The 18,006-nt window shown below is 40.6% G+C and overlaps 1 protein-coding gene across 2 annotated transcripts in view; it reads right to left on the reverse strand.

Moving 5' to 3' along the window:
- Kras (KRAS proto-oncogene, GTPase) overlaps window positions 1–17,571 on the reverse strand; it is a 32,201-nt gene extending 14,630 nt beyond the window's left edge. The window contains exons 1-3 of one of the 2 annotated variants that reach the window (XM_036181707.1): window positions 17,261–17,571; window positions 13,895–14,016; window positions 132–310 (exon numbers count right to left, since the gene is read on the reverse strand). In XM_036181707.1, coding sequence (XP_036037600.1) covers window positions 132–310; window positions 13,895–14,005 — 290 coding nt within the window. In that variant the 5' untranslated portion in view covers window positions 14,006–14,016; window positions 17,261–17,571. The remainder of the gene's footprint in view (window positions 1–131; window positions 311–13,894; window positions 14,017–17,260) is intronic. The other variant, XM_036181708.1, reaches the window with a different exon arrangement.
- Window positions 17,572–18,006: the final 435 nt, after the last annotated feature.

The raw sequence follows: 18,006 nt of genomic DNA on the forward strand, positions 1-18,006 counted from the left end.
AATTCTGCATATGTGACACAAATGTTTTCAAATTTAAATAGATTATACAGGTATAACAATTAGCAAAGAATCAATAAGTGAAAGCTATCATTACTGCTGAATACCAACTTTCATATTCAACTTAAACCCACCTATAATGGTGAATATCTTCAAATGATTTAGTATTATTTATGGCAAATACACAAAGAAAGCCCTCCCCAGTCCTCATGTACTGGTCCCTCATTGCACTGTACTCCTCTTGACCTGCTGTGTCGAGAATATCCAAGAGACAGGTTTCTCCATCAATTACTACTTGTTTCCTGTAGGAATCCTGAGAAGGTAGAAACACAGTCTGGGTTATTATAGTGCATCTTTAAAAAAGTGGACACACCCAACTCAGCAACAGATTTCCCTGACTCAAAATGGGAAAAGCACTTCAGATAATCTCCAAAGTAGACAAGTGGCCAATAAGCACTTGAAGACATCATTAAGAGAAATACAAACCCAAACCATGACCCACCATTTAGCACAGGCAGGCAGATCTCTGAGTTCAAGGCTAGCATATCTACACAACAAGTTTCAGGCCAGCCAAGTCTCCATAGTAAGACCTTGTCTCAATGCCCCCCAACCCAAAGAAACAAAAACCAACAAGTCAAGGGTCCCCAAAGATGACATGACAAAGACCCATGTAACACTTTCAGAAAAATCTGCCAATCCCTGTGGGTAAGCCAGTAAAATAACTTCACAAATTTCAAGTACTCTGAAAACAAACTGTTTATTTCCTTACTTAAAAATAATCACCACATTATCAAAGTACACAATACCAAAGTTCAGCCAATTTAAAACAGACTCTATAAGGAAACTAGTTAATGACTAAGCAAAGAGAAGCACCAATATTTCACATTTTAAATGAATGTTATTTCCTACCTTCAAAGAAGGTACATCAGGTAGCAAGTTACTAATATCCTCAGTAAATTAGGACAAAATAAAGTCACTTAAACTCACTCAGCACAGTAATAGAATAAGTAGAAGTTATTCCATGTAGTCCCCTTATCCCCAAAGTGCCATATTTTCCCTCTGTGAGGTAGTATAAAACTTCAAAATAAAATGTACTCTGCTGGAAAGAAGGAACTGCAGGTGGAATTAAACCATTTCTGGTGATAAAATGGAAAGCAATTCTGTACTTATTTATTTGTTTATTTATAGCATTACAAATGTTCATAACCTTTGAAACAACATGTATGATGATTTTAAGGAAGTGGAAGTAACAGTTTACTTAAAAATGACAGTTATCCACTAGCAAGGCATCCTAAAAGGTCTTAAAAATTTTATAGGCATTCATTAATAACTAAAAGTATTACATCGTTTATCTATTCTCAAAATACCAGGCATCTACCACCACCACCCCATTAGTTGTCCCCTAGTACACATACAGCTACAGATTCAGACACCCTTAGTCCATGGTCAGCTGTCTCGTTTGCGGCAGCCACTGGTTCCTAGCAGGTATACTTCCTGTACTCTTAGGATCTGTTTTCTTCAAGGAACCAGAGGACTGTCCTCAAGTGTGGAGTATGTCATTTGCTTAGTCTCCCAATACTATTCCCTTCTATCTTAAAAACAAAATCTGAAGAACTCTCCTCCAAGATTTCCAATGTTTCCTTTGTGCCATGTATTTTAACTATGCATTTGTTTAAGTTCATGCCTGCCTACTTCCCACCAGGCTTTGAACTTGAAATTAGCAGGACTATATATATTTTGCTCACCATGACACGTTAGTGTTAAGTCTTAAACATTGCTGGAATCAATAAATTTCGATTGAATGTTTGTTATCTATTTAATACAAATATATGCAGATACAAAAAAACTGAACGTAATTTTAATTACAATATGTTAATGTAAAAATAACAGAAAATTTTAAAAATTGTTCTGGCCCCTCTCAAACATTCTGCTAAAGATACTGCATATCTGAAATGAAAACACACAAAAACTACTGCTTCCAATATATTAGTTTGCATGAAGTTTTTTTAAATCAACAGTTTCATTTTAAAACTTTTTCAATTTTTTAAAGTGTCTTCTAAAACCAAATGTGAGTTTAAGATAAATTTTTAAAAGCTATACATTTTAATAAGATAATGGAGTCATTTTTAATTATAAAATACTAACAAATTTAATACTAGTATTTTCATTCAAATCATATAGAATGTAGACTTTTATGTAAAAACATCAGAATAATATGTACTATTTTAGAACATTTATGATATGGAAAAGACTAAGAACAGCTAAGTTTTTCAACTATCTAAATTTTGGACCATGAAGAGCTAAATCAAATGAGGTATAAATGTTAAGATATGACAAAACATCCAGGCTTTGAGGCACACATCTGTAATCCCAGAGAGGGAGGAGGTCAACAGGAGTTATTATTATACTGTGAGTTTAATGCTAACCTGGGCTACTTGAGAAAACTCAGTATCAAAAAAAAAAAAAAAGACAAAAAGTTGGTGCACAAGGGATATGCATTACATCACTTTCACAAACAATGAGAATATAACCATTCATCACTACTAACAAAAATTTCCTATTTCTAGTTTAAAAAATAATTTTGATAAGCTAAAAATTTTTGTGGTTTTATCATGCATTTCTTTGGAGAATAATGTTAGTTTTGTATCTTCCTACTTCTGCCATGCCTTGGTTCCTTCATATCTTTTTTTATGTTGACTTGTATCACTTTTTTTTTTGAGACAGAATTTCTCTGTGTAGAATTGGCTGTCCTGGAGCTCGCTCTCACAGGCTGGCCTCAAACTAACAGAGATCTACCTGCCTCTGCCTCCTGAGTGCTGGGTTTAAAGGAATGCACCACCACCGCCTGTCTGCCTTTAATGTTGTAATGAACATAAACTTATCTGTGGTATCATTAAGAGGAATTGGGGCAGAGAGGGGTAAATCACTCAAGACAGAGAAAACTCAATGACCAGAACAGTTTATAGTTTTCTAGTGTGACTCAATATATTCAGCATGCTCATTTTTCAGAATAATCAACTTGGGAAAATAGGCAAAGGTAAACAGAAAACTAGCTAATGAAACTTTCACTGAAAGGGCTCCTACTACTATTAATAGTAATCCAGCAGCCAATGTGTGCTGAGCCCTTCTTTATATGTTACACAGCATGATAACTACACTGCAGGTATTATCTCATTTCATCTCCACCTTCAGCCTGTGCCTTTCTCTTTCTTTATGAATAAAACTATTGAAATATCAGCTCATTTGTTATTTGAGGATTTACTTCTGTAGTGGTTTGCTCTTTTCTTTCTTTCTTTTTTTTTTTTTTTAATTTTCCGGAGCTGAGGACCGAACCCAGGGCCTTGTGCTTGCTAGGCAAGCGCTCTACCACTGAGCTAAATCCCCACCCCCGGTTTGCTGTTTTCTTAACATGTATTACAAGTATTAAGTATTTTTCACTGCTTATAACATCTATAGAGAAAAATTATGAAATTTACTTTCTCTGTTAATAGTTAAGCACTTTAAATTTTTACCTTTCTCAAGATTTGAATCCCTTAAAGAATGATGTGTTCTATACCACTGTTCATTAAGGTTGTATGGTCAGTTCTCAAAGATAGCTAAAAATATGCACAGCAGCTTGGTATGATTAATAACAGAACAGAATCAGGCAAGGCTGAGGGGTGCATGTCTGTAATCCCAGAACTCACTCAGGAGGCTGAGGCATGAAGATCAGGAATTGGAAGTCAGGGTCTACTGAGTTCAGTTCAAGGCCAGACTTGGCTACATGAGACTCTTAAAAAAAAAAAAAGAACTGCAGGGAGGGGAACGTGGCATTCCTACCCACTCTGCTGTACTCCAGGACAGCCACTTCGATCCTAAAGGTCACATCATCTGCCAAGCTTATAGCTCCCTAATCTAAAACCGGAAATGTTCTAAAGTCTAAAACACTGGATGTTAAACCAGTAAAAATGCACAAACATTCCAAAAATCCTAGAAACTGAAATTTGAAACTGCCATGGAATAATCTTTTTGTACACTGTGAAGGTGTGTCTTTACCAAGGCACCTTCTGATTGGTTTAATGAAGAGCTAACTGACCAATAGTTAGGCAGGAAGAGGTTAGGCAGGACTTCTGGGCAGAGAGAGGAGAGGAAATGAATCTAGCTAGGCATGGGAGACACCAGAGGACACAGAGAGGAAACAGGAGGTGCAAGATGGAAGAGAGGTAAAAAGCCACGAGGCAAAATGTAGATTAATAGAAATGGGTTGGTTTAAGTTATAAAAGCTACTGGGACAAGCCTAAGCTATAAGCTGAGTTTTCATAATTAGTAAGTCTCCATGTCATGGTTTGTTTGTTTTGTTTTGTTTTGTTTTTGGCGAGCTGTTGGCCCAAACAGAAATCCATTGGCATGACGTATTTTTGGTTCTAAGCATTCCATATAAGCATTCCAATCTGTACTCAGTTAAAAAAAAAAAAAAAAAAAAAAAAGGTTCTCTTTTCTCTTTGTCTCCGTCTTTCCTTCCCTCTCTCCCTCTCTCCCTCTCTCCCTTTCTCCCTCCCCCTTTCTCTCTTCTTTTTCCTTTTCCTGGAACAGGTAGCCCTAGAAGTTGCTATACAGAACAGACTGCCCTAGAACTCAGACAGATGGCCTACCTCTACCTCCAAGTATTGGGATTAAAGGCATGTACTACCATGCCTGCCTGGTGGGTTTGTTCTTCGGAGACAGTATCGTTATGTAGTCCAGACTGACTACAAATTAAAAATCTTCCTGCCTCAGTCCCCAAGTGAGAGAATTACAGGTGTGTACCAGCACAACCAGCTCAGCCTGTAAATGGAGGAAGTCAATCTGAGGAAAAGAAATGAATGTAAGCAATTAAGGACATGGAACTGTTACCACTCAACAGGACAAAGTACAATGGTACCATACAAGAGATGAAGTTTGCTTATATGACTCAAGAAAGACGGGGAGGAGGTCACATAGACAGCAGCAGAGAAAATGTACAAGAAGCAGGAAACACTATGCTAAGTACCATGGATTCACAGAGTTCAATACATCTCAGCTTAGTGGGAATAAGAGTAAAGGGCAGGGAGTAAAACAGGGCAACCAAGCAAAAGCCAGCTTGCAGAGTCCTGCACACTGCACTTTATCCTGCCCAATTATCCCTGAAACACTTTTTTTTTAGGTAGGAAGGGGCACTTAGATTGTTCATCCCAACTGCAAACATTGCAACAAATTGTAAAAGGAGAGTTTGTTTTTGGTTTTTCCTTCCAGATATTGCTTCAGCTTAGCACACATACTGAGAGGTACCAGCAATAGTTGCAGGTGAAGCCTCTGCACCACTGGGCACATCCTGAGTTTTCAATTCCAATACCCCCCAAATCTTTGCAGCAATTCTGATTATCAGGGATGGTAGCCACTTCTGGATGTTATCATATTACTTCAGTGTTGTCTTCTGCTTTTTAGTCTCCTAATATCTAATTAACTAATCCTCCACATGAAGTTCTCAATATGGAAATATCAAGTGCACTTCTGACTTCAATAATTGTTAAAAACAGAAGGGAGAGAGGAGGAACTAGGGGAATAAGGAAATCATTACAAGAGACAAAAGAACGTTCCTAAGGTGGCCAAAGCAGTAGGGATGAGAAGCCTGTCCAGCTGTGAGAACACTTAGCTGGTGTGACTGGAACAGCTGCCTTCACAGGTGGCTGGTGGAATGTAGAAGTGGTGCAGCAGCTGTGAACAATAATTTGGCATGTCCTCAAAAAGTTAAACACAAGGCCAATCTCAAGAGAACTGAAAGAGATGGTCACACAAAAATCTGTACATAAATGTACAACAGAACTATTATTCAACACAGCCCTAAGGAGAACCCAAATGCCCATTAATTGATGAACGGATAAAATATGGTATGTCCACAATAGAGTTCTACCCTGCCATAAAAAAAGAATGAAGTGCTAATATTGTAACAAGGATAAACCCTGAAAACATGTAAAGTCAGACACCAAGAGCTACCATGTATATGCACATGGGACAGAAAGCAGTTAGTGGCTGCCAAGGAGTGGAAGGAGAAGGGTTCTGGTGTGATGAAAATATCCTGCAACTAGATAGCAGTGATGTAACCCTGAGAAAGGACTAGCCACCACTGACTGCATACTTCAAAAGGTTATTTTGTTCTATGTGATTTTCAGCTCAATGTCTTAAAGACAGAAACCGAATGAAGTGTTGACATGGGTGCAATTTTAATTCGCGATGTTCACAGGTTGCCCTACTGGGTCTGACATAAAGATATCCTTAAAGGCAGGTCTCAGTTAACCAAACAGAAATCTAAGCTAGAGATAGGCCTGGAGTCTTTAACTACAGGCTGCTATAGAACTTTCCTTCCTTGTGGTATAGAGAACTATTTGTGGTATTGGCAAATTACTTCATTTCCCATCTACTCCAAGCCATTGTTCTTTCTATAAAAAATGGATATAATCATACACAGGACAAATATACAGCTGAAGATTAAAAACAACAAAAATTCCTTCATAAAATGAAAAGTGCTATAAAAAGTTAATTATAATTCTTTAATATAGCAATATCAAGCATGCTATTATTGACCAAAAAAGTAGGAAACAGGTCATTGGCACTAGCAACTGTCCAGAAGCACATCTTATCCTTATAAAATCATAAGATATCTGTACTTAGAATGATCTTTGCAATTCGAGTTACCATATCAAAACATAGTAGGTCTGGACAAGTCCAAGGAAGGAGAGCTAAAACCAACAGTTCAATATTTCTATTTTGATTGGTGAACAAGGATATTAAAAACCTTGGGTTCATAACAAAATGTGAGATTACAAAACTTTTTAAAAGTAGGGATAAAGAAAACAAAAAACTTATTTTCCAAAGTCTTAGAATTAGGATAATACTTTACATTCAAGAAAATAAAATGTGTATTACTCCTAAGAGATAAAACTACCATTAGTTCAAAAATCTGGATAAACACAAGGAAGCGGGATTTTGAAAACAAGAATATTAAAAAATATGTATCTATAACCTTCTGAAGTCACAGGGTGTTTTCCCACCGATTACTGTTTGTGTCAAGATAAGATTAGGGGGCTGAAATGACCATAGGGCAGTCTTAATAATTACAGATGTCAATGTAATTCTCATGTTTTATACAACTCTCTCTTTAACTGGCCTTGATGTCAAATTCCTTAAACCAAGAGTACATCCTTACTGTTAAGACATTGTAACTGTAAAAAGAGGGCACTCTAATCACAACAATCTGATAATCTAAAACTTTAGTGTTCTATCTTCAAAATCAGTATTTATACCTCCTCAGCTCCAATAGACTCTAACTACTACTTTGGGGGTTTATGTATGTATATTCACTTTTAAAAACTGAAAGAGCACGCCAGGTGGTGGTGGCGGCGCACGCGGGAGGCAGAGGCAGGTGGATGGATCTCTTTGAGTTTGAGGCCAGCCTGGTCTTTAGAACTAGTCCAAGACAGACTCCAAAGCTACAGAGAAACCCTGTCTCGAAAAACAAAACAAAACAAAACAAAAAAACTGAAAGAGCACAGAGGATGAGGGAGTAATTAATTTGGTTTTAAATAAACAGTGTTCAGAACAATGTGGTATGGCCCAGCCTATATAACAGACATTTTTCAATGATGGTACATATAAACTTAATCTTTTCCAATAATTTGAAAACATAAACTTGTATGGCCAGACCATAATTTTCCACTGGCAGACACATAGTTATTTTCATGTTTTATTTTATATGGATGTGTGTATGCCTGAGTATATGTAAGTAAAATCATGTACATACAGGTACCGGAAGAAGCCAGAAGGAGGCATTAGATGCTGGGGAGCTGGACTTGCAAGCTGCCCAATATGGGTGTTGGGAACCAAATCTGGGTTCAGTTAAAAATTTTCACCAGCACAATAAACATTCTTGTTGAAAAACATATATTTTAAACATTTAGCAATTAAATCCACAGGATAATTTTCTGAGAAGCTGAATTACCTAGTCAAAGGATATGCATTTTATATTTTGGTATGTGTTGCCAACACCACCAGAGTTTGAAGTTATGTATACAAGAGCATGCACTGTACAGATTTCTCCAAATTTCTCTTAGCAATTATGCTAATTCTATCTAATATTAAAGTATGTTAGATTTTTCAAAAAAATATTTATTTTTATTTTATGTGTCTGAGTGCTGTACTGCTTGGTTTTCTCTTTTTGTTTTGTTTTTGTTGTGTCAACTTGATGCAGGAAGGGGCATCTGGGAAAAGGAAGCTCAATTGAGAAAATACCTCCATCAGACTGGCCTGTGTGGTGATATTGTGTTCCCCAATATATTGTGCACCCTAATAAATTTATCTGGGGTCAGAGAACAGAACAGCCACTAGACAGACATAGAGTCCAGAAAATGGTGGCACTCACACCTTTAATCCTAGCATTCCAAAGGCAGAAATCCATCTGGATCTCTGTGAATTCCAGGCCACACTGGAAACAGCCAGGCATGGTGACTCACGCCTTTAATCCCAGGAAGTGATGGCAGAAAGCAGAAAGGTATATAAGAAGTGAGGACCAGGAACTAGAGCCTGGTTAAGCTTTTAGGCTTTCAACAGCAGTTCAGCTGAGATCCATTCGGATGAGGACACAGAGGTTTCCAGTTTCAAGAAACAGGATCAGCTGACAATTAGCAAGGTGAGGTGATTGTGGCTTGTTCTGTCTCTCTGATCTTCCAGCGTTCACCCCAACACCTGGCTCCAGGTTTGTTCTTATTAATAAGACTTTTTAAGATTCGTGCTATAGGCCTGTAAGCCAAAATGATGACTGATGTGGGAGGGTCCAGCCCTCTATGAGTGGTGTCACCACGAGCAGGTAGTCCTGAACTGAATAAGCAGGTAGACTTAGCCAGCCATGGAGAGCAAGCCTGTAAGCACCATTCCTCCATGACCTCTGCTCCAGTCCCTGCCTTGAGTTCCTGCCTTGACTTTCCCTCATGATGGACTTTATTGGTCTGAAATTTTCAAAATAAAAAGTTGAAAACATTATTTAAGGCATTATCCATTACTAACTCTCTCAGTATTTATCACTATTCATTCCTACTAACTTTATTAAATTAAGATCACAATAATAGGGTCTGGGTTGCTCAGCAATTAATAGCATACACTAGTCATGCAGAAGACCTGAGTTCAGTTCCCAGCACCCATGCCAGCTAAGAACTCTACTAAGAAGCTACATTCCAGCACAGAGGTAAGAAACTAATGCTCTCAAAGGATAAAGACCTTGGACCACTAACTTAAATTCTGCTCCAAAAAATACATATACAATGAACAGGCATCATGAAAGGAAGGATCTAGCCTTTTGGCTCCTTAATGTTTCTTCAATCCTCAGGAAAACTTCATGAGACAAAGTAAGCTTTGAATAATATTTTATGAATTAAGGAATTCCAGGTTTTCTTAAAACCTCATCATAAGAATCTCAGATATACAGCCAATAAATTTTTAAAATTCAGGTCTAAATAAATACTAAGTAAATACTCAACACTGATCTAAAAACACTGCCTGAATTTTTATGGTTTTTCTAGTTAGACTACTAGTCTACAAAATGAGAACCTTCTGTTTGTCATTTTGAACAAGCCCTTCCTAGAACCCTCTGTTGACACACAATGCTTCAAAGTCCATGCAGTGGCCCCAGAGCACAAGCAGGTGAATTCAGAGTACACTGCAGCTTTTAGTCCTTTCATCCAACACATTAAGCCCACCAGTGCTCACAGGGAAATGCAGTCTCTTCCCCTCGTACATATTTCATCTACTTAGCTAAGTCTAAGTAATATACATAGTAATTTCTGTATCAGTATTAGCAGAGTAAAACTCATGTAAAAAAATGTAAAGCTACTAATTACATATAAGACACCCAAGTAAAGTTGATAGATTTATAAACTGATATAATCACAGGTTGTATCTATATCTTAAAATACAAAAAACAACAAACTTGAGTTTTCATTGTTATTTATTATAAAAGCAAGTAAGTTACCAGTAGAGGGCACTCACAAAAGGGAGAAAAGAGCTGGTCACAGCTTTAAACAAAACTGCTTTTAAAATAAAACTATTTTCAAGTCAAAGTATTTTAGTCAACTTTAGAGTAAAATAACATAATGCATAGCAATTTAACTTTACAAAAGGTAAACTTAAATCTATGTCATACTTGAAAACCAAAATGAAAGTTACCACTGGGCATGAATCTGATAGTCTGAGCAATGTTTAAAGCTATATGCAGCACATAGGCTTTATTTAATCTCAGAACTGATATGCTGGCTAGTTCATTCTTTGCTATTTCTAGTTGAGTATTGTTTGAGGACTTCCTATGAGACTGTAATAATCGTGTCCCTCTAACAAGTTAATTACTTCTTTGAAGAACTTTAGTGGACTTCATGAAAATTAAAATATTTAATTTTAATACTGTCTCCAATGTTAATATGGTCTAGGGTCACACCTATGTAGTTCTCTATTATGTATCTGCCATAGGCTGTCATTAGTAAATTAAATTCAAGTCACAGTATACTGATGAATGATCTACAAGATTATTAAACATTTTCTTAGTTGGAAAGACAGCTACTTTCTTACTTTTTAAAAAATACCGTAGTGGTCATGTGGCAGTGGCGCACACCCTTAATCCCAGCACTCTAGAGGCAGAGGGAGGTGAATCTCTGAGTTTGAGGCCAGCCTAGTCTACAGAGTGAATTCCAGGACAGCAAGGGATATACAGAGAAACCCTGTGTATATAGATTTATAAACTGATATAATCAGAGGTTGTATCTATAGGTAAAAACACAAAAAACAAAATAATGAGTTTTTTTGAAACTCTGTCTAGAAAGAAAGAAAAAAAAAGCAACAACAAAAATACAATAGTGGAAATGTCACTTGTTTTCAGAAAATTTAAATTCAGTCTTACCACTAAATAGCTAAATATCCTTAGGACAATTAGAATACCTCCCACATTCATAGATAAAAATCAAATTTTTCACAAAGTCTGTCACTAAAATAAAACTTAGTGATATTATCATTTAAGTTTTTAAAAGACTGCTTGCGGCCAGGTGGTTGTGGTGCACACCTTTAATCCCAGCACTCTGGAGGCAGAGGCAGGCAGACCTCTGTGAGTTTGAGGCCAGCCTGGTCTGCAAAGCAAGTTCCAGGAAAGGCACAAAGCTACACAGAGAAACCCTGTCTCAAAAAACAAAAAAACCAAAAAACAGAACTTCTTGACCTTTTTTTTTTTTTTTAAGTAGAGAAACTAATGGAATTCCAAAAGTACAAGCATTTCATCCCTAGCCCTTTTATTTTTCACTTTAAGATAAGGTCTCACTACGTTGCCCAGGCTGTCCTTACCTAATCTGTAACCCAGGCAGGTCTTGAACTGGAAATCGACCCACTTCAGAGTAGTATCTGCCACCAGACCCAGCTCCCATGAATTTTCCCTCTGACCACATTTTTCATCAATTAAAACTTTTGGTAATGGTGTGAAGTTGGCATTTTCATTTAATCAAGTCTCTTTAAGCTCTTTTGCCTTTCTCATAGATGAACTACCCAAAGAAACTACCTTGTCAGTTTCCCTGAGACTCACCACAGCTTGTGAGATAAGGGTGATCTCTGATACTTTTCTCCAGATGGCTAACTACCTGGGGATGTCAGTTTCAAAGTTCACAGGGTATCAGTGCTCCCCAGAGTCAAGTCTTCTGGCTTGGCAGAAATCATACTCAGAGTTAGAAATTTACATTTCTGAACCTTTTCTACTTTCCTTACACAGAATGGATAGTTAGCAAGGCTGAGCTAAAGGTTTCTTAAGCTATTTTAGGCTGCATTTCTGACTTCGTTCTGTGTATCTATATTCATGAAGCTTAAAAGCACAATGCAATCGCTCAGATTTTCAAGGAAGATGATTACTTCTGTTGAAATCATCTTCCAAACCCCAGGAAAACTTCCACACATCACATGTATTCTATTAAAACTTCCTTTTACATTTGATTTAAATGGCAGAACATACCAAGTAACTGTGGATTTAGAATACCAATCAAAAACGGGTGAACTTTTTGATCTTCCTCAAAGAAAAAAGCAGAACTACGTACAGCCCTGAACTGACTTGTCAAAATAAATGTAAAAGAATAGTACACAGGATTCTACTTCACTGATACAGCTTCTTAAACTGGAAGCCAAATAAAATTCTTTCTATGCTTAAGTCAAATCTTTACAAATGAGCATTCTGCTCTACTTGTTTGTTTTATTTTTTGAGACAAGGTTTCTCTGTGTAGCAGGCCTAGCTGCCCTGGTACTCACTTTGAAGCCCAGGCTGGCCTCTGGAACTCACAGAGATCCACCTGCCTCTGCCTCCCAAAGTGCTAGGACTAAAGGCATGCACCACCACCACCCGGCTCTCTGATCTATTTTTTAGAGGGTGGTGCACTACTAAAATTATTTGACACTTTCTAACAGTTCTTTAATCAACCTTCAATGTTTTAAGTTACATAAACATTTTTCCAAGCTCACCAATGCCCTCAAAACTCATCTCAGCACAGTATTTCTTCAAGACACAGAGAGACCCATAACAGTACGGTAACCTACTTGAGATTTCATAGCTTACAATTCCAATGCCCTACAAAATTCTTCAGAACTGATTTTTGTTCCTTTTTAAATTGGTACATGAAATAGGGATATAGAAGTTAGAGGATCACCTAGCATACCACAAGCCCTGGATTTGACTCCCCAGCATAGCCTTGCTGGAGCATGGAGGCACACAGGCCACTCAAGAGGTAGAAGCTGGAGGGAAGACCATGACTCCATGCTAGGCCTCAGCTAACTGAAGACCCACCCTGGGGTACATTAGCACCTACTTCACAAAACTAGAAATGGAACATTAGAACAAAGAATAAAAGCTAGGACTGGGATGTCTAAGAAAGAATCTAACAGTAAAGGCTATTTCAAAGGCAAGATAACATTTACTTCTTGCCTCAATGATGTTAATTTAATATATTTAGATCACACATAAATGTGCGAATAACCTTGTGAAAAATGAGCTAACAAGCACAGTTAAAGAAAAGCCCCTCCTGCTGGTCTTAGAGGTTGAATAAACCCATCTTTGCTCTGGAAAACTTGAACCTATTGCCAGCAATAGGACATACTATTTTTCAAGATCTCTTCCAGGTTTTAATTTTATTATTTAGCAGTTGGCCTTTAATTGGTTAAGATTTTATGGAATAAAAAATGTCTGAAAGTAATTTTGAAGATCTTACTCATCAAACTATATTAAGTTTAAAAAACTCAACCATCAAATGATTCTATTTTTCTAGTAAATCAAATTTTCACCATCACAGCAAAATTCTAAGAAACCCATAAAAATAAAATGCATTCAAAAAAACAACTTGCGCTAGGCATGACGGTACACATCGTTAATCCCAGCATTTGGGAGGCAGAGGCAGGCAAGGCAGGTGGATGGATCTCTGTGAATTCAAAGCTGGCCTGGTCTACATAGTGAGTAGTGAGTTCTAGGGCAGTCAGAGCTACATAGTGAGACCCTGACTCAAAAATACCAAAACAACAACAAAAAATCCTGCAGATACAGATCAAATGCAAAGCTATATTCTCACAAAACCATGAAATATACTTACCAAATTGCAAATACAAGGACACAGTGGGCACCTTAGATCTTATTCTCTGTGACATTCTCTCAAAAGAAGTAGGGCTCCTTACATCTATGGTTACCTATCACTCAGTTTAAAGCCTTAAAACTAAAGAACATCACATATAATTGAAATAAATTTCAGTATAATTTTCTAATAAATACAAAAATGATCAGAGATATCTTTTTTATGCAAAGGATGATCGCTCTGCACAAACCACATGTAGAATATAAAGCAAGATTTACCTCTATCGTAGGATCATATTCATCCACAAAGTGATTCTGAATTAGCTGTATCGTCAAGGCACTCTTGCCTACGCCACCAGCTCCAACTACCACAAGTTTATACTCAGTCATTTTCAGCAGGCCTTATAATAAATAAAAATGTAACTAAATTAGAACATGTCTCACACAAGATTATCAAATACTCTTATCAATATTTTAACACTCACCTTTACATGTAAAACTCTAAGGTATTCTAAAATACTGTGACTGCAGATGTACACAGGAGTAAGCTGTACTTATTTACAATTCCCCTCATCAACACTTAATAAAAATACAGGGAAAACAGTTTTTTCATCCTATATTCATCCAGCGTGTTTGATCAAACAGCCAGATTGCTGTTTTGTAGCAGCTAATGGCTCTCAAAGGAATGTATTATGACTTCACTAAGTACAAGTATCCTGCACAGCACTCTATACCCTGTGGACACACCCGCATAAGCTTGCTGACAGCTGTCTCCACATCCACCCTTGCAGTATCCTTGTTGACTGGATATTAAAAGTTAGAAGTAGGTAGCCTAAGAGCATCTTTGTTGGCACCAACAGTTGTAGAATTCTATTTTAAAGCCATCGGAACAGTTCTTTCATGATAGGCAACAAAATAGGAGTGTGGTGTCAAAACTGAATTATGGGGAAAGAAAAACCTAGGCAATGAGGCAAATAGAGATAATATTTGATGGCATTTTCATCTTTAAGGTACCTGTGGGGAAAACAAAGGTAAAAAGTAGGAGTTTTAAGGATTTGGGATCAACTATTTGGTATAATTCATCAGATCAATTATAACATATAATCCTACATGAGTACTAAAAAAGTTACCTCTGCATAAGAAAAATAGTGAAATTCAGAGATAAACACTACTTTTAGCAAGAAAAAAAAATGTGAAAGATGTAGAGTTTCTCAGTAATCCCTGCAACTTTTACTCTGCTTATATAGTACATTGTCTCCCAACAGGTGCAGTAAGTACTAGCAACTTATACAGTTAACAATCCCCAAATAGAAAAGATCTGTTATTTTTTAGTCACTATTCCATGAAGACATTCATTTTCTCTCCTTTCCCTTATATAATACACACTATTACAAATAAAGGGGCATGGCTGTAAAAGAATGGGAGAAAAGCCACATTATTACAGAATAAATAGTTCCAGATCAATGTATGTATATATAGTGTAAATAACACAAAATACAGTCTAATTATTGATGACCAAGAATTATTCACCCAGGTACCAAGAGGAAAAAATGTCACTGTTTTTCCAGCATACTGTCCTCCTCATCTTGTGCCTGAGCCCCTCGATAACAGAAACAAGGTCAGAAAACACCGTTCCCAGCCCTTCATCCAACTCCCTGTTCTGCTCTGCCCCACCTATCCTTTCTTGCCGCTTGTCTGGGGTCATGCTGGGAGCCAGTACTAACATAACTTACCTGCTGGCCTTCAAGTGTTACAACAAATGTAGGCCATGGCAAATGAGACAGGTGAAAAAGAATCACATGGAAACGTGACCTTTGCCCCGCCCCCCACAAATAGTGTGGCTACCTTACAAGAGCCATTCTGGAACCCAATGGGTTCCTAAGACTTTGTGTGGTAGGGAACAAGAGGTTAAAACTGTTTTTATAGCAATTGTTTTTTAGCCTTCTTACAAGTGCAGGTAGCTTCCTGGGCTCTAGTCACAATGAGAGAATGCAGGTATGAGATGCAGGTATATAAGCGAGTACAGCATCTCCTATGAAGGCACACAATTAAACAGGTTGCTAATGTGTAAAACAATGCCACTCTAATTCTTATTTTGTTTTAGAAAAGTTACTTTTCATTGAAAATGCATCCGTGTTACCAATAGGCATGTTATTTCTAGTTCTAAATTAACTGAATAATAAAAATTGTTTCTTCTAATGTGGTAAATACTGGTATGTCCCCCCAGAGGATTTCTGAGACCCTCAATAATTGTTTAAGGGTGTAAGTAAGTCCTACAGACTAAAATGTTTGCTAACTTAGGGTATACTGTGAACAGATATTGGATCACATATGTGATAATTAGAGACACATCTCCTGGTACTTATTGATGCGCTAGTTTTTGCTGAAAATAACACTTAAGTCAAGTTTTTAAAACCTAGTAATAGTTAAGTCCACTAGAAAAAAAAAAAGTCTTACTCAAGGATGAGCTTAAGCAAGACAGACGCACCCTCCCCCATTACAAAAGGTAGTAAAGGGGTGTGACTGGGACTAGATTCCAGCAATTTTGCTAATTTTTTAAAAAGGTGTAAAATTAAATTACTACCTGCCACCTCTTAAAACCAAGGATGCTTGAGGATGGCTACAGTGTCAAAGTAAATATATTGATACCATGCATGTTTGATGTCTATTGTCTGTCATGGGGGGTGACACCAAGTCATATGGTTAACTCCGAAGGGATTATTATGACTTTTCAACATGTCTCCTCAGATGATTTTTCCACGGCAAACATAACATGTCATTCTGTTTTTAACTCCTTGCCTAGATGAAAATCAAGCTTGACCAAGGCTGGCTCAGGACTTGGGCTGTAACCCACCGGCCGGAGAGGCTTTCACAGAGGTCCGCCGGAATGCCACAATGAACTCTGGAGTCGGGTTCGGAAAGGGCGAGAGGGCAAACCCGCAAGCTGGAGGGGACGGGGCAGCAGGCGATTCAAGCTCCGAGAGCCGGGCTGCCCGCGCTCCACTCAGGGATAGCCCCCTGCCTCGGCTCTCGCCGTCCCTCCGCGCCTCCCACACAAAGCCACCCGGACCCGCCGCGTGAACTTTTTGCTTTTCACTGCGGGTCGCGGGCTCCCCGCGCAGGGCGTGGGCCACCTGTTCTGCCACCACCGTCGCCACCTCCACCTCCTCCTTTGTGGCCGCGGCAATGTCACAGCCCACACATGCGTGGGGGAGGGGAGCGGCCGCGAACTCGGCGGCAGATGCACCCCACCCCGCCCCGAGGACCCCGAGGACCCCGAGGACCCCGAGGACCCCGAGGACCCCCAGGGCCGCGGGCCGCCGGCCGCGAGCCCTTCCCGCCGCCACCTCCCCGGGGGCTCGCACCCGGCCGGGGGAGCCCGCGCGCTCGCCCGCTCGCCCGACAACTTAGCCGGGCGCCGATGCCGGCTGCAGCCGAGGCCGGGCGGGGAGGCCGGGGCGGCGCGGAGGGCCGGCCGCGGCCCGGAGGAGGAAGGCAGGCTTCCGCGTCCAGGAAGCGGCGGCCGCCCGGCCCCGGCGCCCCGCGCCCGCCTCCCCGAGCCGGCTTCATTCAGCGCCGCGGCCCCGCCCGGCCGCGCCGGGCTCGGCACCGGGCAGCGGCCCAGGAGCGCCGTCCGCGCCCTACCTCTCTCCGCGCCGCGGAGCCGCCGCGCCTCAGGCTCCCGCCGCCGCCGCCTTCAGGCCCGCGCCACGCTCGCTCCGGGTCCGAAATGGCGCGGGAGCGGGGACTCCGGGCCGAGCCGCCGCCGCCGCCGCCTTCCTCAGCCGCCTCAGCCGCCGCCACAGCGCTGCCTCCTCAGCCGCCGCGGCCGCCGCCTGCCGAGTCGAGCCCCGAGCGCGCGATGGGCCCGGCGGGCGGGCGGGCGGGCGGGCGGCCACAGAGAGCAGGCCGATCGATGCGCTCGGCGCTCCGCGCTGCCTCGGCCGCGCGCCTGCGCGCGCTTGGGAGGAGGGAGCGGCCGCGGCGCGGCGAGCCCAGCCGAGGAGAGCGAGGGCGGGAAGCGGCCCTGGACCGGGCTGGGCGGCGGCGGCGCGCCGGGCTGCCGCTGCGGCTGCGGAGGAGGCGGTGGCCCACGCGGAGTCCCCCGACCCCCGGGCTCGCGCTTCGGGTCGCCCCGCCCCGCCGCTCGCACGCGGCCGCCCGCTGCTCCTCAGGGCGCGCGCAGCCTCGCCGGGCGCGGACCTCGGCGGCTCTCCTCAGGAGCCCTTCTATTGTCGCTTTGCTGGACGGTCTAGAGCCTGCAGCCTTCTTACCCGGACAGGGTCTGTCTGTGTAGGCCAGGCTGGCTGTCTTGTCCCGGAAGCCACAAGCAGAGCTGGTTTGTAAGAATTGCTCTTGTTGCACAGGACAGATCCGAGGAGGCCCCTCCG

This window comes from Onychomys torridus, chromosome 3 (assembly GCF_903995425.1).
Source record: "Onychomys torridus chromosome 3, mOncTor1.1, whole genome shotgun sequence".
Classification (NCBI taxonomy): domain Eukaryota; kingdom Metazoa; phylum Chordata; class Mammalia; order Rodentia; family Cricetidae; genus Onychomys; species Onychomys torridus.